General features: G+C 28.1%; 1 protein-coding gene across 1 annotated transcript; it reads right to left on the reverse strand.

The window, feature by feature from the left end:
- Positions 1-963: 963 nt before the first annotated feature.
- Positions 964-13,141, reverse strand: LOC135924143 (solute carrier organic anion transporter family member 2A1-like). The gene is made up of 10 exons (XM_065459192.1): positions 11,935-13,141; positions 7,125-7,142; positions 6,334-6,420; positions 4,141-4,404; positions 3,710-3,874; positions 3,069-3,264; positions 2,782-2,890; positions 2,348-2,538; positions 2,028-2,092; positions 964-1,199 (listed from the first exon to the last, which is right to left on the reverse strand). Exons 1-10 carry the CDS (start codon positions 13,139-13,141, stop codon positions 964-966), a joined length of 2,538 nt encoding a protein of 845 aa, XP_065315264.1.
- Positions 13,142-14,173: the final 1,032 nt, after the last annotated feature.

Raw genomic sequence — 14,173 nt, forward strand, 5'->3', positions numbered from 1 at the left:
TTAATTATATGGTGCCAGCCGCAAAAAAGAGAAGAAAAAGTAATTATATTTATTTTATTTTTTCATGGGGATTCGGAATATTTAAAAAAAAAGATCCCGAATAAAACGTGGGGATTTAAGATCTTGAATCCCCACGTTGGGATTCCGAATCCCACATGATTCCATATCCCAATACGACATATATAATATTGATCGCTATTTAGAAATCTATTTATATATAATAGGTTTATATTTAAATTATAAATTATTATAGCAATATATTATTCATAAACCATTGAAAAATGTAATAAAAAACACTCTAAATAATTATGCTTCACCCTCGTCCCCTATTAATGCCTAATCCCAGACCCCTTTATAATATTTTGATGCAAATTGTTCCTGCCCCCCACCCCCTTTTGCTCATGTAGACGCCGCGATCAGGGCTAGGATATAAAATAAATAAGCTATTGTCGCCTAAAATTTTTCAGCATGGTCTATACACCGTCAGTTTTTTCAGGCAGCATCCATCTTGTTTTATCTCGCGAATGGGTCTATTTTTCAAAACGGTTCGATTAAGATTTTAGCTAAAATAATTTTATGTAAGCATCGAGATTTGGCAAATAGATGTCCAAACATTTCTGCAAGCTATTAAAATCTTCAGGCTTACATAATGTTATTTTGTTTATAATCTTAATCGACCCGAATCGGGCTTTTTAACAACACTAAAGTCTAATTCATAAAATATTATATAGTTTCAATTTATTTTTTATTTTTCTGAGCTTTAAATTCATTATTTTCTAAATATTAATTTATAACATAAATAATATATATTTTTATACACCCTGTATAAATTAATATAAAGGGAGTAACTAAAACGAAACATTCCCATGGTGTCAATTTGAGTTAGGACATTAACTATTTTATATTTTTGTAAAATTACAAATTTGTTTTACTTTCAAAATTATTATTTATATATTAGGAATATTAATAATGCGTATTTTCGAGTTCATGATATCGTTTATCTTTCGAGAATCTCCATGCTATCAGATAACAAAACGTTGCCACTAGTTTAGAAAGTGTTAAAATGCCATGGATCACAAATCGTAATTTATCAGTGTCGTAAAATAAGCATGAACCTTGGCGGTAGCAAGAACTATGTTTCCAGACTAAGCATGTTTTATCTATTAAGGCGCCAGTTATCAGAGGGCCAGGAAGAAAAGCTAATAAATACATTTATTAGTAAATATATGTAATCTTTGAATTGGAATGATCTAATAACCCTCAAGTTATATTATTTCACCTATCATTAAGATCACCACGGAAAATCGCCCCTTAAATATTTTTCAAGATTTCATAAATACAATTTAAATCTAATAACAATTATCACTCCTTCACCCCCCCCCCCCCCCCCCCATTCCCCTAACTCTTATTTCCAAAATATAAGTAAAACATGTCATTATAAACAATTTTTTAAAAATAAGAATTTATAAAAATAATGACTAGATATGTAAAAATTTGAAGCGGGCCAAAAATCGGAAAAAATTTATCCCCTCTCCTTTACAAAAATCTTGGATATGCATCTGTATATAAAAATTTATTATTATAAATAAAACAATCAGCTAGAATACAGGGTTTGCGCATATAAAAGAGAAACAGATGTAGAGCAACGCAAATTAAGATAGTTTTGCCACAAGGGAAAAAGACCAGAGGGATATATTTGAGAAAAGGTAGAAACGTATGGTAAATAAAAAACATAAAGGAACTTGGTAAAGCAGAATATGAGACAGAGAAGAATAGAGAGAATGAATCTGTGTGATAAAGGGATCTCTACAAATGAATGACATCATATTCTAAACTAGATAAAAAAAATATTAAAATACTTCAAAATTTTAATTAAGGATTTTGATTTTAATAACTAATTATTATTATTAAATATTATAAAATATATTGGTCAAAGACAAATAATCATTAAAGACATGTTTGTTGAGAGTCAATATAATATCTAAAGCAAATTAAAAATGCCTTATTTTTTATACAAAATTTTATACCTATAAGACTCATTAAAAAGGAAGAGAATCCAAGTGCGAATGGCTTTTCTTCTTTAGTAACACACCTAAGATAGATGAAATATATTATATAGACATATGTTTTTTTATAAAATTAAGTACTGTATATTTAAATGTTTCATTGCTAACGTTTTCATGATAATTTTAAAGTAAGGCATCAAGATTCACCCCCTACTTCAAACTTATTTTTACTTCCTCTTAAAACATCCTAAAATATGTATGGAGACGCCTCCCCCTCTCAGTCTCTTTAGACAAGACTGCCATACTCAAATTAGTTTAAAATTTTATAAGTATTATCAAACCTTAATTTGACCATTGTAACGGCTACTATTGAAGGAGCTGCTAAGAAACTTCCAAATGCCATTATTATCAAATAAGGTATGAATTGACGGCAGCCTCTTTTGCATAGTCCTGGAGTAGCGGAAGAAGGATTAGACAAACTGCCATTTAAATTGTTAATTTGTTTCTCTAGACAGGAACAGTTTGTATACGCCTTTTGGAAAGAAGCATAAATATATAAATATTTTACGGAACAATCTTGTATTTTTTAAAAATTATTGATCACTTACAAATCCTAAATTAGAGGTTTAAAAGATTTTGTAACTTTTTAAAATTTGATTAGATATGTGAGCTAAAAAAATGATCGCTATATCTACAAGGATATCTTTAATTAAGAAAAAAAGGACAACTGCCAACTTTTAAAGATTTTAATGTATAATTAAGTTATTAATTTTACTTTAATTTGTTTATCCCTAATGTAGCTTTCACAACCCGCAAAGCATGGATTGTAATATAAACGATTGTCGTTATTTCCGCACACAGGTTCGAAATATTGCAAATTGCAACTGCAATTTTTATTACAATCATTGGAAAAATTCCAGATTCTAAAAATGATCAATATATTTATTGCTGTCTAAAAAAATACTATTTTAAAATCACTCATAATTATATCAGTCCTCTACATAAATATTTATTATTATCAAAAATGTCTCAATGAAATGATATTTATTTATTTAGATATACCTAGTTTCTTCTGATATGTACCCGGATAATCTAATTGGTTCGCATCTAAGATTCATCAAGATAATAGCCTTAATTGAAGTTATTAATAGACCAATGATGGAAATAAGCAAGGCTCCTCTCAATTTTATATTCAATTTTTTCATTATATAACCACCTATCAATATACCAGTACTAGATGAAAACACTCCTAAGGCTCCTTTGTTATATTATAGAAATAATAACACTTTTGTTTTAAATAATTTATATAGATATGCTTGATGCTTTTGGGGCATCAGCCTCTTCACATATATCCTCAAACAGATTTCGAAAATATTGAAATCATATAATGTAACTAAAAATAAATTTTACATAAAAATGGAATATTACACAAAAATCTTGTCATATAACAATTTATTTATATAAATTTATTATGATATTATATGTTGATATTAATTTACTGATCTAACAAAATGAGCATGTCACTCAATTAGCATTAAACTTTTTATAGTAATTTTGGCCTGATATAGACTAAATTAACATTTCTTCAATCCCCCTATACGGCATCTACGTAGAAGTTACGGGGATAAATCAATTCATTCACAATAATTTCAATTTTTGAAAATATATATTTAAATTTTTGTAAATAATAAAATATTCGAAACCTGCAATGATATTAGCCTGAGATGCGGATATAGCGAATTGTGATTCCATAAATTTGGGTAAAAATATCATATAACCAACTATAGAATAGATACTTATACATTCACCAATGGTCGTGATCATGTAAACTGGATTCTTTAGCAAATCATTCACTGCTTTTAAAATGCCTTTTTTAAATATATATACATATTTTATATAGTATCCATTGAAGGTTTAAATGCTTTAGATGAAAAAAAAGGTTTATCGGAGTTAGCTGCGCTTCATAAATAAAACTTTAAAAAAAAAATTGTATTATTAAATATTTTTCCATTCAATTAAAAGAATAATAAAGAAGTTAAAAGTTTAATTCTAACATCAACCAAATATCCTATATCAAGTTATGAAATATGTCATAACTATATCAAACTTTATCAAATAAAAAAAACAATTATACTAGTAAATTTTTTAGTTTCTCGAACTTTAACCAATAATGTGTCACCATCACTTTTTTTGCTGAGATGAGTGTAAACTATGATTTTATTTCCATTAAGGCTCTCGAGTTTCTCTTTACGATCCAAAGAATTAATTCCTTGGCTTTTCATGTGCTTGGGATAAAACACGAGAGGAATCCCGATTACTATCTGAAGGCATATGATGAGACAAAAACCTAGCCACCATGCTCCTATCCATCTAGGGTCTCTTTTATCCAAGCCTGGGTCTTGAAAGTTAATTTTTTGATCGTATAAAAGATCATTAGTATATTCTTCCAACTTAACAAATTTTATTCTCATTCATTTTAGGGATCTCCCCTAAATTAAAGATTATTGTTATGGCGCACTATGCCAGTAAATAGTTACATATTGAAATGATATTTAAAATCAATTAAAATGGAATGAATTTGCATAAAGTCCAATGTCTGATGTAAAATAGTGGGGTCAGTATATATTAAACAGAGACAAAGGCCTGATTTTCACTCGGTTTGCTTTAAAAGTATAAGGTCAAATTTCACAATTTTTCTAATTTATTAAGATATATATTATTAATCTCATATGCTTGATGTCTATAAAAGACATATATCAGGTAAGGTTAGCTACAAAATAAATAAAAATAATAATATAAGCTTAAAAATATTATTTGTAGCATGTGACTATTTACCGATACCTTGCGTTCCATAACAATAGACTAAATTAAATGGATGCAAATAGTTATTACCTTATTCTTAAAATCCTTATATATTTTAATATATATTAACTCTTGACTTTAAACTATCCTATGTTTAAATCGGTTTTGGAAGATAACTTTTTGCTAATCTCATTTATTTACATTAGGAGTTTTTAAAATATACTTTTTACATTTAAATTAATACTACCAATATACCGATACACTTTTGCTTTTTATAGTACCAATATAATTTCAATTATCTCAATAAAAAACAGATTCTCAACTATAATGGATTTATGCTAGAATTCACACTTTTCACAAAAAATTGCCTACTTTTAAAAATGGCGAGTTAGCTCATAAATAGTACCGGGTTCAAACCCCTACTTGGATTAAAAAAATTCAGTTTAATTTTTTACTGAAACCAGTTGGATATTAGACATGTAGTCCTCCCCTACCCCTTCAATGAAATCAAACTGCAGTGAAGATTTAAATAAATTGACCTGATTTTTATCATTCTATAACTTATCGGATACTACCAAGTCACATAAATTAATAAATTATTTGTATTATATATCTCATAATAAAATATGGTATTTTTATAAATTACTATAACGATGCGCACTTCTGTCACTTTGGTGATGGGGTGGGGGGGGGTGTATGAAAGCAAAATCGTCATTAAAATTGAAGGTGTTGGGGAGTTGTGAAGGTGCTAACGTCATTAGAAGTTTTTAAAAATCGGCCGAGGGGTTAAATGGTTAATGATGCTTACTACCAAGTGAATGTATGGAAATATTCTAAATACCAACCTAATTTGCTATATACCGACCAAAATTTATTAAAATGTAATAAGATCCTTATTATTTAATATATTAATACGGAATCAAGTGGTCGAGTCCGGCCTCCTATATATTATCCCCCCAAGGATGGAACCACCAAGTTAGAATAAGAAAAAAACATGATCATTGCCGGGATTTGAACCCGGGAGAATGGGATAAGTAAACCAAGCTCTTGCCTACTAGGCCATAGAGGCTTTCCAAAAATCACGATTTTTTAAATATATATTATAAATATATTTGGTAGTGCCTATCTAAATGAAAAATGAACAAAATTCAAATTTGATAGATGGTACCTTAAGGTACCAAGCATCATTAACCGGGTTAAATATAGGTGATAGAATTTGTTTTTTAAAAAATATTTTGATTTTAATTTACTTTCTTCGTTAATTTTTATTTCCTTTATATGCTATTATTATTTATGATTTTTTTTTGTTTAAAAGAGTGGCGTGTGTATGTGAGAGGGGTTAATATTGCAATGGCTTATGGGGGTATGGAGGTGTCTGCATAAAGGTGAGTTTTAGCGTTAAACATCTTAATAAATATTTTAAAAGAGAGTTTTATTTCAACAATAAAATTCATAAAAACAATAATATATTATTATATATTTTTAAATAATGGCATTTACATTTAAAATGGCTATAATAATATACCTTTTAGGGTTTCGTGAAGTCCTGCGCACAATGCACTTAGCAAAAATCCAAAAACCGGACCTAAAGATCTCACACAAGATACAGTGGCTTGAAATATAATATGTTTATAATTCAATTTTAAATATGTTTGTGTAATAATTTATAGTTCTTATAACAACCAGAATAGTGACTTTTAAAATACCACTTCTGTGAAATTGATCGTAAAAGGTTGTCAAGCTCAGCATCTTTATTATTAGTTATTAAAGTTTGGTATGAACTCAAATTTTTATTCACGGTCCGTCCTCCCATGCTGAAAATTAAATCATGCTCATTTATGCCCATTTACGCCCGATGCTAAATATATGTAACCCTCTCGCTCAATCATGAAAAACAAAATTTTGTTAACGCCCGTAAAATTGATGAACTATTTTTAAATTACACCTGATTTTTATTTATTTCAACTTAATTGAATCGAATTAATATTTAAAAGGGATCTAAATATAAGTATACATTATAAATATATATGACTTTTAATAGCACATGAAACATGATAGTTGTATGACAAAAATCGCAATTTTGTTCATAGCAAGAATGTGTTGATTCAAATTTATTTTTCGATTGCTTAATGATTTCACATTCATCGTTTATATTATAATTATCTTCTGAAAAAATGTATGCATTATTAAATCAGGAGTTGGGGATTTGTTGTAAAATTTGTGTGAAAAATGAATGTTTATAAAATTTGAAAGAAATTTTAGACAAAATTATGCCTTTTTTAAAATAATTTAATTTAAAAAAAATTATATTCATACCCAATTTTACCCGAGTCATTCACTTTTACGGCGTGACCCAGCCTATTACGCGAATTATCACGTCCCGCGCCCAGTTCTAGTTCTTATATTATTATACTTAATTTGATTTATTATACTATATTTTAATATTTAATTGGAAAACATTATTAGTATTAATTTTATTTATTTTTTATTAAATGTTTTTAGTTCGTAAAAGTTCTTTAATTAAATTAGATATCATATCTATTCTCTAGATTAAGCCAGCAAATGATTTCAACCTTGAGGTTAAGGTAAAACATTATGTTCAGCCTCTGTTTAAGCAAAAAAATAAGTGTAGACTTTAACTAAGTTGTTTTTGAGTGAGCTGGAGTGGAAGTAGGTAATTTTTAACAACATCGCTCTATGTTAAGCCAAAAAAAGATATTAACATCGTGGTTAATCGGTCTTGGAGCCTGGTCGAGCTATAGACAATTGGAAAAAAATCACGGGTATATATAATATAAAACCAGCTAACAGATATTTTGTAATTAATTATTTTAAAATTAATTTTTGATTTGAGAAATATGGATAATAATAAATTTGCTTTTAGTCAAAATAATTCAAACTTAGAAGTTGTACCAAAAAATATATACTTTTAAAGTTATATTTTAAAATATTGTTTTAAATCTAATAATATGAAAAAACTTTGCGCATCAAAAAGATAAAATGCGAAATAAATAAAATAATGATATGGCCTTTTACAATTTGTATAATAAAAATAAAATATGTGGCAAATTTAGACAAAATTATATAAAAAATTGGCCAATATCTCATAATATTTCCTTTTTTGTTAATTTGTTTTTTAAGAATCAGTATTTTATAGAACTTTTTTATCATTTTAATATTAATAATATATTTTTATGGTCCCAGTTTCATACAATGACACATGTCATTGGTTTCATAATAATTTTTAATAGGCTCTATAAAGCGTGTATTTCATTATTCGATTCTAATTAAGAGCGATATAACAAAAGGCGTTATGTTGTGTTGCTAAATCACCTAGGACCAACTCTTTTATGGCTTAGCCAAGCTTTTAACCTAACAAATTAAGATAGGTGACAAGTGAGAAGATTTGTTGTGGGTTCCAAATTTCAATTTAATTTTAAACTGAAATATTTAATATTTTTTACTAAAAAGGGCATATAAAAATTTTATCAAACTTTTTTTAAAAATTCTAATTATTGTTAATTGATTTTCCAGAAATTAATCCATAATTTGTTGTATAAAGTATTAATGGTAGTAATGTAATTCAGTCACCTACTTTTAACTTTTTTGCATGCTGAATGACTCAATATTAAAGGTATCGCTCACGTTACCTTTTTTTTAAAGTAACGCCTTTGAGTTGATTTTTATTAATTTTTTCTCAAATCCGCAATGACATGTTGGATAAGAAAATTGTCGTTGATATAGCCCAAAGCCAAGCCATATGGAGAATAGGACACGTTTTAAAGACCCCGACTAGTTTTGGAATTAACAAGATGAAGAAAAAGAGAAGATTGATCTACAATTTATGAAATCATTAGTCTATCTTAATAATAGAGCCGCTACAGCAGAACGTGGCAAAAATTTAATTAGTTTTTTTTATTCTATTATATTTGTAGATGGGATGCATATTATTGGAAACATGTATATTAATGGCGATCCTAACCCGGAAGTAAGAGATTTTATAAAAAAATCAATTTCCTTCAATAGGTTTTCTTGGTCACACAATCATCTTAAAATAAACGGCAATAATTTGGAGCTTACCAAAAAAAACTCTAATTTCATATTAGAAAATGAAAAAGATACTAGTCAGTTATAGTTGTTAATGATTTACAAGATATATCAGATATTGTTCCATTTCAGAGAAATCTGGTAAAATAATAACAATAGATTAGCCAGTGGTAATAAAAATACACTCAATCTGAAGAGCATGTACACCATAAAGTGCAGGTCTAAGAAATAGTGAACCCGAATATTTTATTTCCTCAATGATGCTACCAGACCAATATAAATTTCGATTATATTAGCATGCATAACTATATTTGTCCGTTCTTATATATTTTTTTTGAAAATTTTTTATTTTATCATATTTTATAATATTTTTAGATTTATAAACCCTGAATTAATATGATTTTAAAAACTTTTAGATTACATATTGTGAGTGGGGTGATATCCCTCGTTTGGGAAGTTAAATTTATTTTTCATCACACCATTAGCAGCTACGGTTCCTTCTGCCACAACCAGGAAATCTCACATCTCAAATCAAGCTAGGAATATAGACGGTTCCTATCTTCCAGTTAGATCAGAAAGTAAAGGAGATGTTACAACTGCAGCACCTCTAAATATTAAGTCCATTCTGAATGGAAATCTTCGACATATGGGTGCCCCTGTCTTAATAAAAATTTGTATTGTTTTTTTATTTTCTACATCATAGTTGTATAACTTTTGTACCATCTTTTTCTCACTGTGATTTTATTTATAAAATTTTTTTAAAAATATATGTATAATGGTCTGGGACTATTCTTGTATTGATCCACTCGCTCCATCAAATCAAACAGTCAATATACTCGAGAAAAAGGAGACACTCAAAATAGCAAAATATTCCGAAATCTCTCAAGAATATATTTTCATCCCCATTATTTCCACTACCCTTACTACTTTTGGGAAATATGCCTTATCCTTTTTCAAGGAACTCGGCTCCCACATTCGTCAACTAACCGGTGAACCCCGCGAGGGATTCTTCTTAAGGCAAAGGCTCTCCATCGCAATACACAAGGCTAATTATATTAGCTTCATAAGCAGTCTCTCCCCACAAGATTATCCTTCCTAACTTCAATATATTTTTTTTTATTTTTTTTTAACACCGTCACAAACATATCCTCCAATACTATATTTATTTATTTTTTTAAAATGTTTTTTTATATGTATATAAATATATATACAAATATTAATTATTCATAGAATATATTTATTTGAATCTTTTGTTTATATAATTTTAAAATATATATGATTACATAATTTTGAAAAAAATATTATACATCATCTAATATATCATTAAAATTATTAGATTAGATTAATACATATCAATTATATTTTCACTATATATAAATCCAATCCTAGTTTTAAAATAATATAATACAAATGCACATATTGCTATTCAAAACGAGCGAACGATCCCTGTATAATGTTATGTATAAATTATTTTATATTTTTGAAATAAAATAAATATTTTAAATATACTGTGTTTTAAAGGTATATTTTTTACTGAAAAAATGGCTAAATAAGCTTGATCATTCAAAGATGAAAGTCTGTATGTATTTTCATTATTTTCATAGAATCAATAATGTGGGAGCAATCTATGTATATTATAAGTCTATGAATAGAATAAAATATTAAAAGCATTAAAATATCAGCATTGCTGGATATTCTATTTAATGCATAACAATAAAATGGAGAATTAAAATAAATATTTTGAGTTTTCTCCAAATGTTTTTAAAAAGAGGGACGTGGGACATGCAGGGCCATGGTCTGGGCTTAGATCTAAAAAAATCTGCTACTGGGCTTCGGACAGGCTTGATTCAACGAAAAATGTATTTTGCAGGTCTCTAACTTACCTTGTGTTTATTCTGCCTTTGCTTGCTTCTAATTTGTCGACCAATAATGTATAAATTTTTCTTATCCTATCATTAAATAAAAAATAAAGGCTAAAATATTACGTATGTCAGGGCAAAATAAGTAAAATATATTTTATAAAAGAATTTGAAGCAAAAATTATAATTAGTTAGTCTAAAAAATTTAAAAAAAATAATATATAAAGGATGGCTCTCGTCGCAGGTTTCAGGTCCTAAAAAAGCTTGATTAATTAATCCAAAATTTTGAGGCATTATAAAGAAGGTATTGAGTTATAATCTTGTAAAATTCCATGTAGGTAATTCCTTATAAAGAAAAGATTGACTAGGAATTTAGAATTTAAATCCACATTCTGAAAAGAGCGGGCGATTTTTATTAAATTTATTTTTATCAAATAAATGACAAAAAATGTTCTCATTGTTATAAAAACTTGTTATTATGAAAAGCAGTGGAATTCTAGAATGTTTGTTCGTTTATTTTCCCCCAAAGTTGTATTTTTAAAATGTGCAAAGTTTCATAAATATCATTTTAGACAAGATAAATTGACATTGATCAGGCATCCTACGCTTTCTTTTCCCCTCAAAACACTATATAAAAAAATTATAAGGTAATAATTTTTTAAAATAATAATTATAGAATGTTTATTTTTCTTAAAAAAATGTGTAAAACCAAAATTTTTTTTAAAAAAAAGGTAATCCAGCCAAAAGCTTTCAAAATGCCGGGCAGGCATATAGCTTTTGAGCAAAATTTATGGTGAAAAGACCACCCAAAAGTCCCCAACCCCTTTGCGAAACCCTGAGTACGACTATAGAAAGTTAGGAATTTCATTTGACCAATAGGAAAAACAGTTGTTAGACGTCATTTGCGAAAATGGTAGCCCTATTGAGCTTAAATTGCTGTAAAAATGTGATTTTAGACTAAATGCGAAATTTAAAATCTCACTTTTAAACAATTTTTTCTGCTGTTATTTAATTTAATATTCCCCGAATACAGTTGAACATCTTTCTTTAATATCTCAAGATTTTAGATAGATATTTTGGACTGTTAGAAAGTTTCAAAGTCAAAGTTTCTACATTTCTAATGACAAGTGTTAAAATACCACATTAAAATAAATCCAACTTTATACTCCTCCGAAAGGTATCAAAATTATTTATAATATAAAAAATATAATCGTCCAAACCCATGTATAGAGGCACAGATTTCGAGTCTTTAACATTGTCATCTATATAAGCCACACCAAGGGGTCCTATCCAACTTCCTCCTATCCCTAATATCACCTCTCCCACACTCATTACCACGTAACTAAATTGATTAAAATCGGCCTTGTTACATACTTTACCAATTTTTCCTCCTCTTTTGTGCCCTTTTTGACATATGTAATTAGACACATGAGTATCTTCCTTTGAATTGTTTCTCATCAACGATAATACCTCGTGATTAAATATAAGCGTTTGATTAAAAAAGAGACTTTCGCTGTTGTTACTTGAACTAGAATATGAAAATGTTTTATCGTCGGCAAAGGAAATTTTTTTGTAGTCATCCCCGGGTCCGTATATAAAATACGGCAACGTCACTAAGAAGACGCCGATGGAAAATAGAATCGTCCCAATTCCCAATATAAGAGGCTTCCTAGAATTACCCAAATAGAATGACGCCAGTATAACAAAGGGAACATGCCCTATATCATTTATTGACATTAGGAAGCCACTTTTTTTGCTGGGAAAGCCAAAACGCTTCTCTATACTAGTGACGGAACCAATAAAGTTGGTGTGGAACATAAGGATAGATAGAATAGCTAATGCGTAATGAATAGAGAACAGTTTAATATTGGCAAACCTCTGCAAGCATTTAGGGTAGAAGCTTCCTAGACCACACATGTAATCTCCCTTCTTCTTAGCCATATTTCTTCTCAATTTACTATGCAAGATACTTTTGTTTGAAATGAGTGATTTTTGTCTTCCTTCATTATCAGGCTCATCGTTAACCAAACTAAACACGTTCGTGGCACTATCGATAGCTAATGGACCGGGGGAGCTGGCTAACATGGCTATATTAGTGTCATCATATGAATCATCTTCAAAATATAAATCGTTAATCGTGTATGTGCCATTCTCTTGCAATTCCTCTTGCTCAAGTGTAAGTCCGTCCTCTCCTAATGCCTCCAATGATTTTATGCCTTCCTTTAAATTTTTGACATAATTGGGATTTGAAATATTATTGGACTTGATCCTGGGTGCATCTTCTTCATTATTAATATTATTTTGGTCGTTTATATTAACAAATTCGTTGGGTATACTGTTAAGAAAATCGAGTTTAAATTTGAAATCGGGAATCTGAAAGCTGCTTTTGCTAGATTGTAAAGCATAAATTGGTTTTTTGGAGAGCATTGATCGGTGTTATTTGTAACAATATGATGAATAATTTTAAATTTAGGAATAAAATCAAATCAATATATTTAGTTTACTAATTATTTTTAAATATAAATATATACACCTTGTAATATTTTGGAAATGAAATACTTTTCCCTCCCTTTATCTTAATTAATTGCAATAACACTTTACTTTAAAAACACATTTAAAAATAGAAAGAAATATTTAGATGTAACAAAATTTTTATGAATAAATTTTTACTTAAATATAAATATTCACATGATAAATAAATGAATATATTTTTCCCCTTGTTTTTATTAAAAAATTTAAAAAAATAATGACTTAGGGGGCCATCATAACAAAATATTTTTGTTTTATTGTCTTTCAACAACAATAATTAAATTAAAAAATTATTTTATAACAATCATAAATTTTGCAATTAGCTTTAGTCATTATAATGTAAGTTAGTTTTTTCTTTTAGAAACTAATATAATCTTTGACCCTTTTATTTGCACCATTTAATGTCTATCTAATGGTAATGGAAAATAAATAATCTTAAACAAGATGTCTTTTTAAATGTATGATTTTTAAAAAAATAAAAAAAATGGGTTTTAAGTTTTTGGTTAGACTAATTTTAAGAATTTAATCATTTACCGACGGGCTTTTAATGAATTTTTTGGAGGAAAAAGATATTAATATGCTTGATATGCATAAAATAATATTTTGCGCAAGTTACAAGGCCTACAAATTTTCTTAACAAGCCCGCGAGACGAACAGTGCAAACCTCTACACTTCCATTAATATAAGGAACATTCTTAGTTAAATCTTTATTCTTAAATAAAAAAAAAAGATTGCATGTCAATATCGCAAAAATTTTAGCGCGAAAGGTATTCATAACTTCTAATATTTACCGCGAAAAGTTATTATAGCAATTGAATTACCGTGAATGTAATATCGTGAATGTATTTACAGCAAAAATATTATAGTGAGCGAATGTAATAAAGCCAAATTGTTATCACGAATGTATTACAACAAATGAATTATCGCGAA

The sequence above is a fragment of the Gordionus sp. m RMFG-2023 genome, chromosome 2 (assembly GCF_954871325.1).
Source record: "Gordionus sp. m RMFG-2023 chromosome 2, tfGorSpeb1-WG-v2, whole genome shotgun sequence".
Taxonomy (NCBI): domain Eukaryota; kingdom Metazoa; phylum Nematomorpha; class Gordioida; order Chordodea; family Parachordodidae; genus Gordionus; species Gordionus sp. m RMFG-2023.

What these genes read in the sequence shown, in the direction of transcription:
- LOC135924143 (XM_065459192.1), bottom strand. Translation starts at nt 13,141, where the DNA reads ATGCTCTCCAAAAAACCAATTTATGCTTTACAATCTAGCAAAAGCAGC. An exon ending in ACTTCACGAAACCCTAAAAG is followed by an intron (nt 4,405 to 6,333) that starts GTATATTATTAT and finishes TTAACTTTCAAG; the next exon opens with ACCCAGGCTTGGATAAAAGA. An exon ending in CTTTTTAATGAGTCTTATAG is followed by an intron (nt 1,200 to 2,027) that starts GTATAAAATTTT and finishes TGTATTTATTAG; the next exon opens with CTTTTCTTCCTGGCCCTCTG.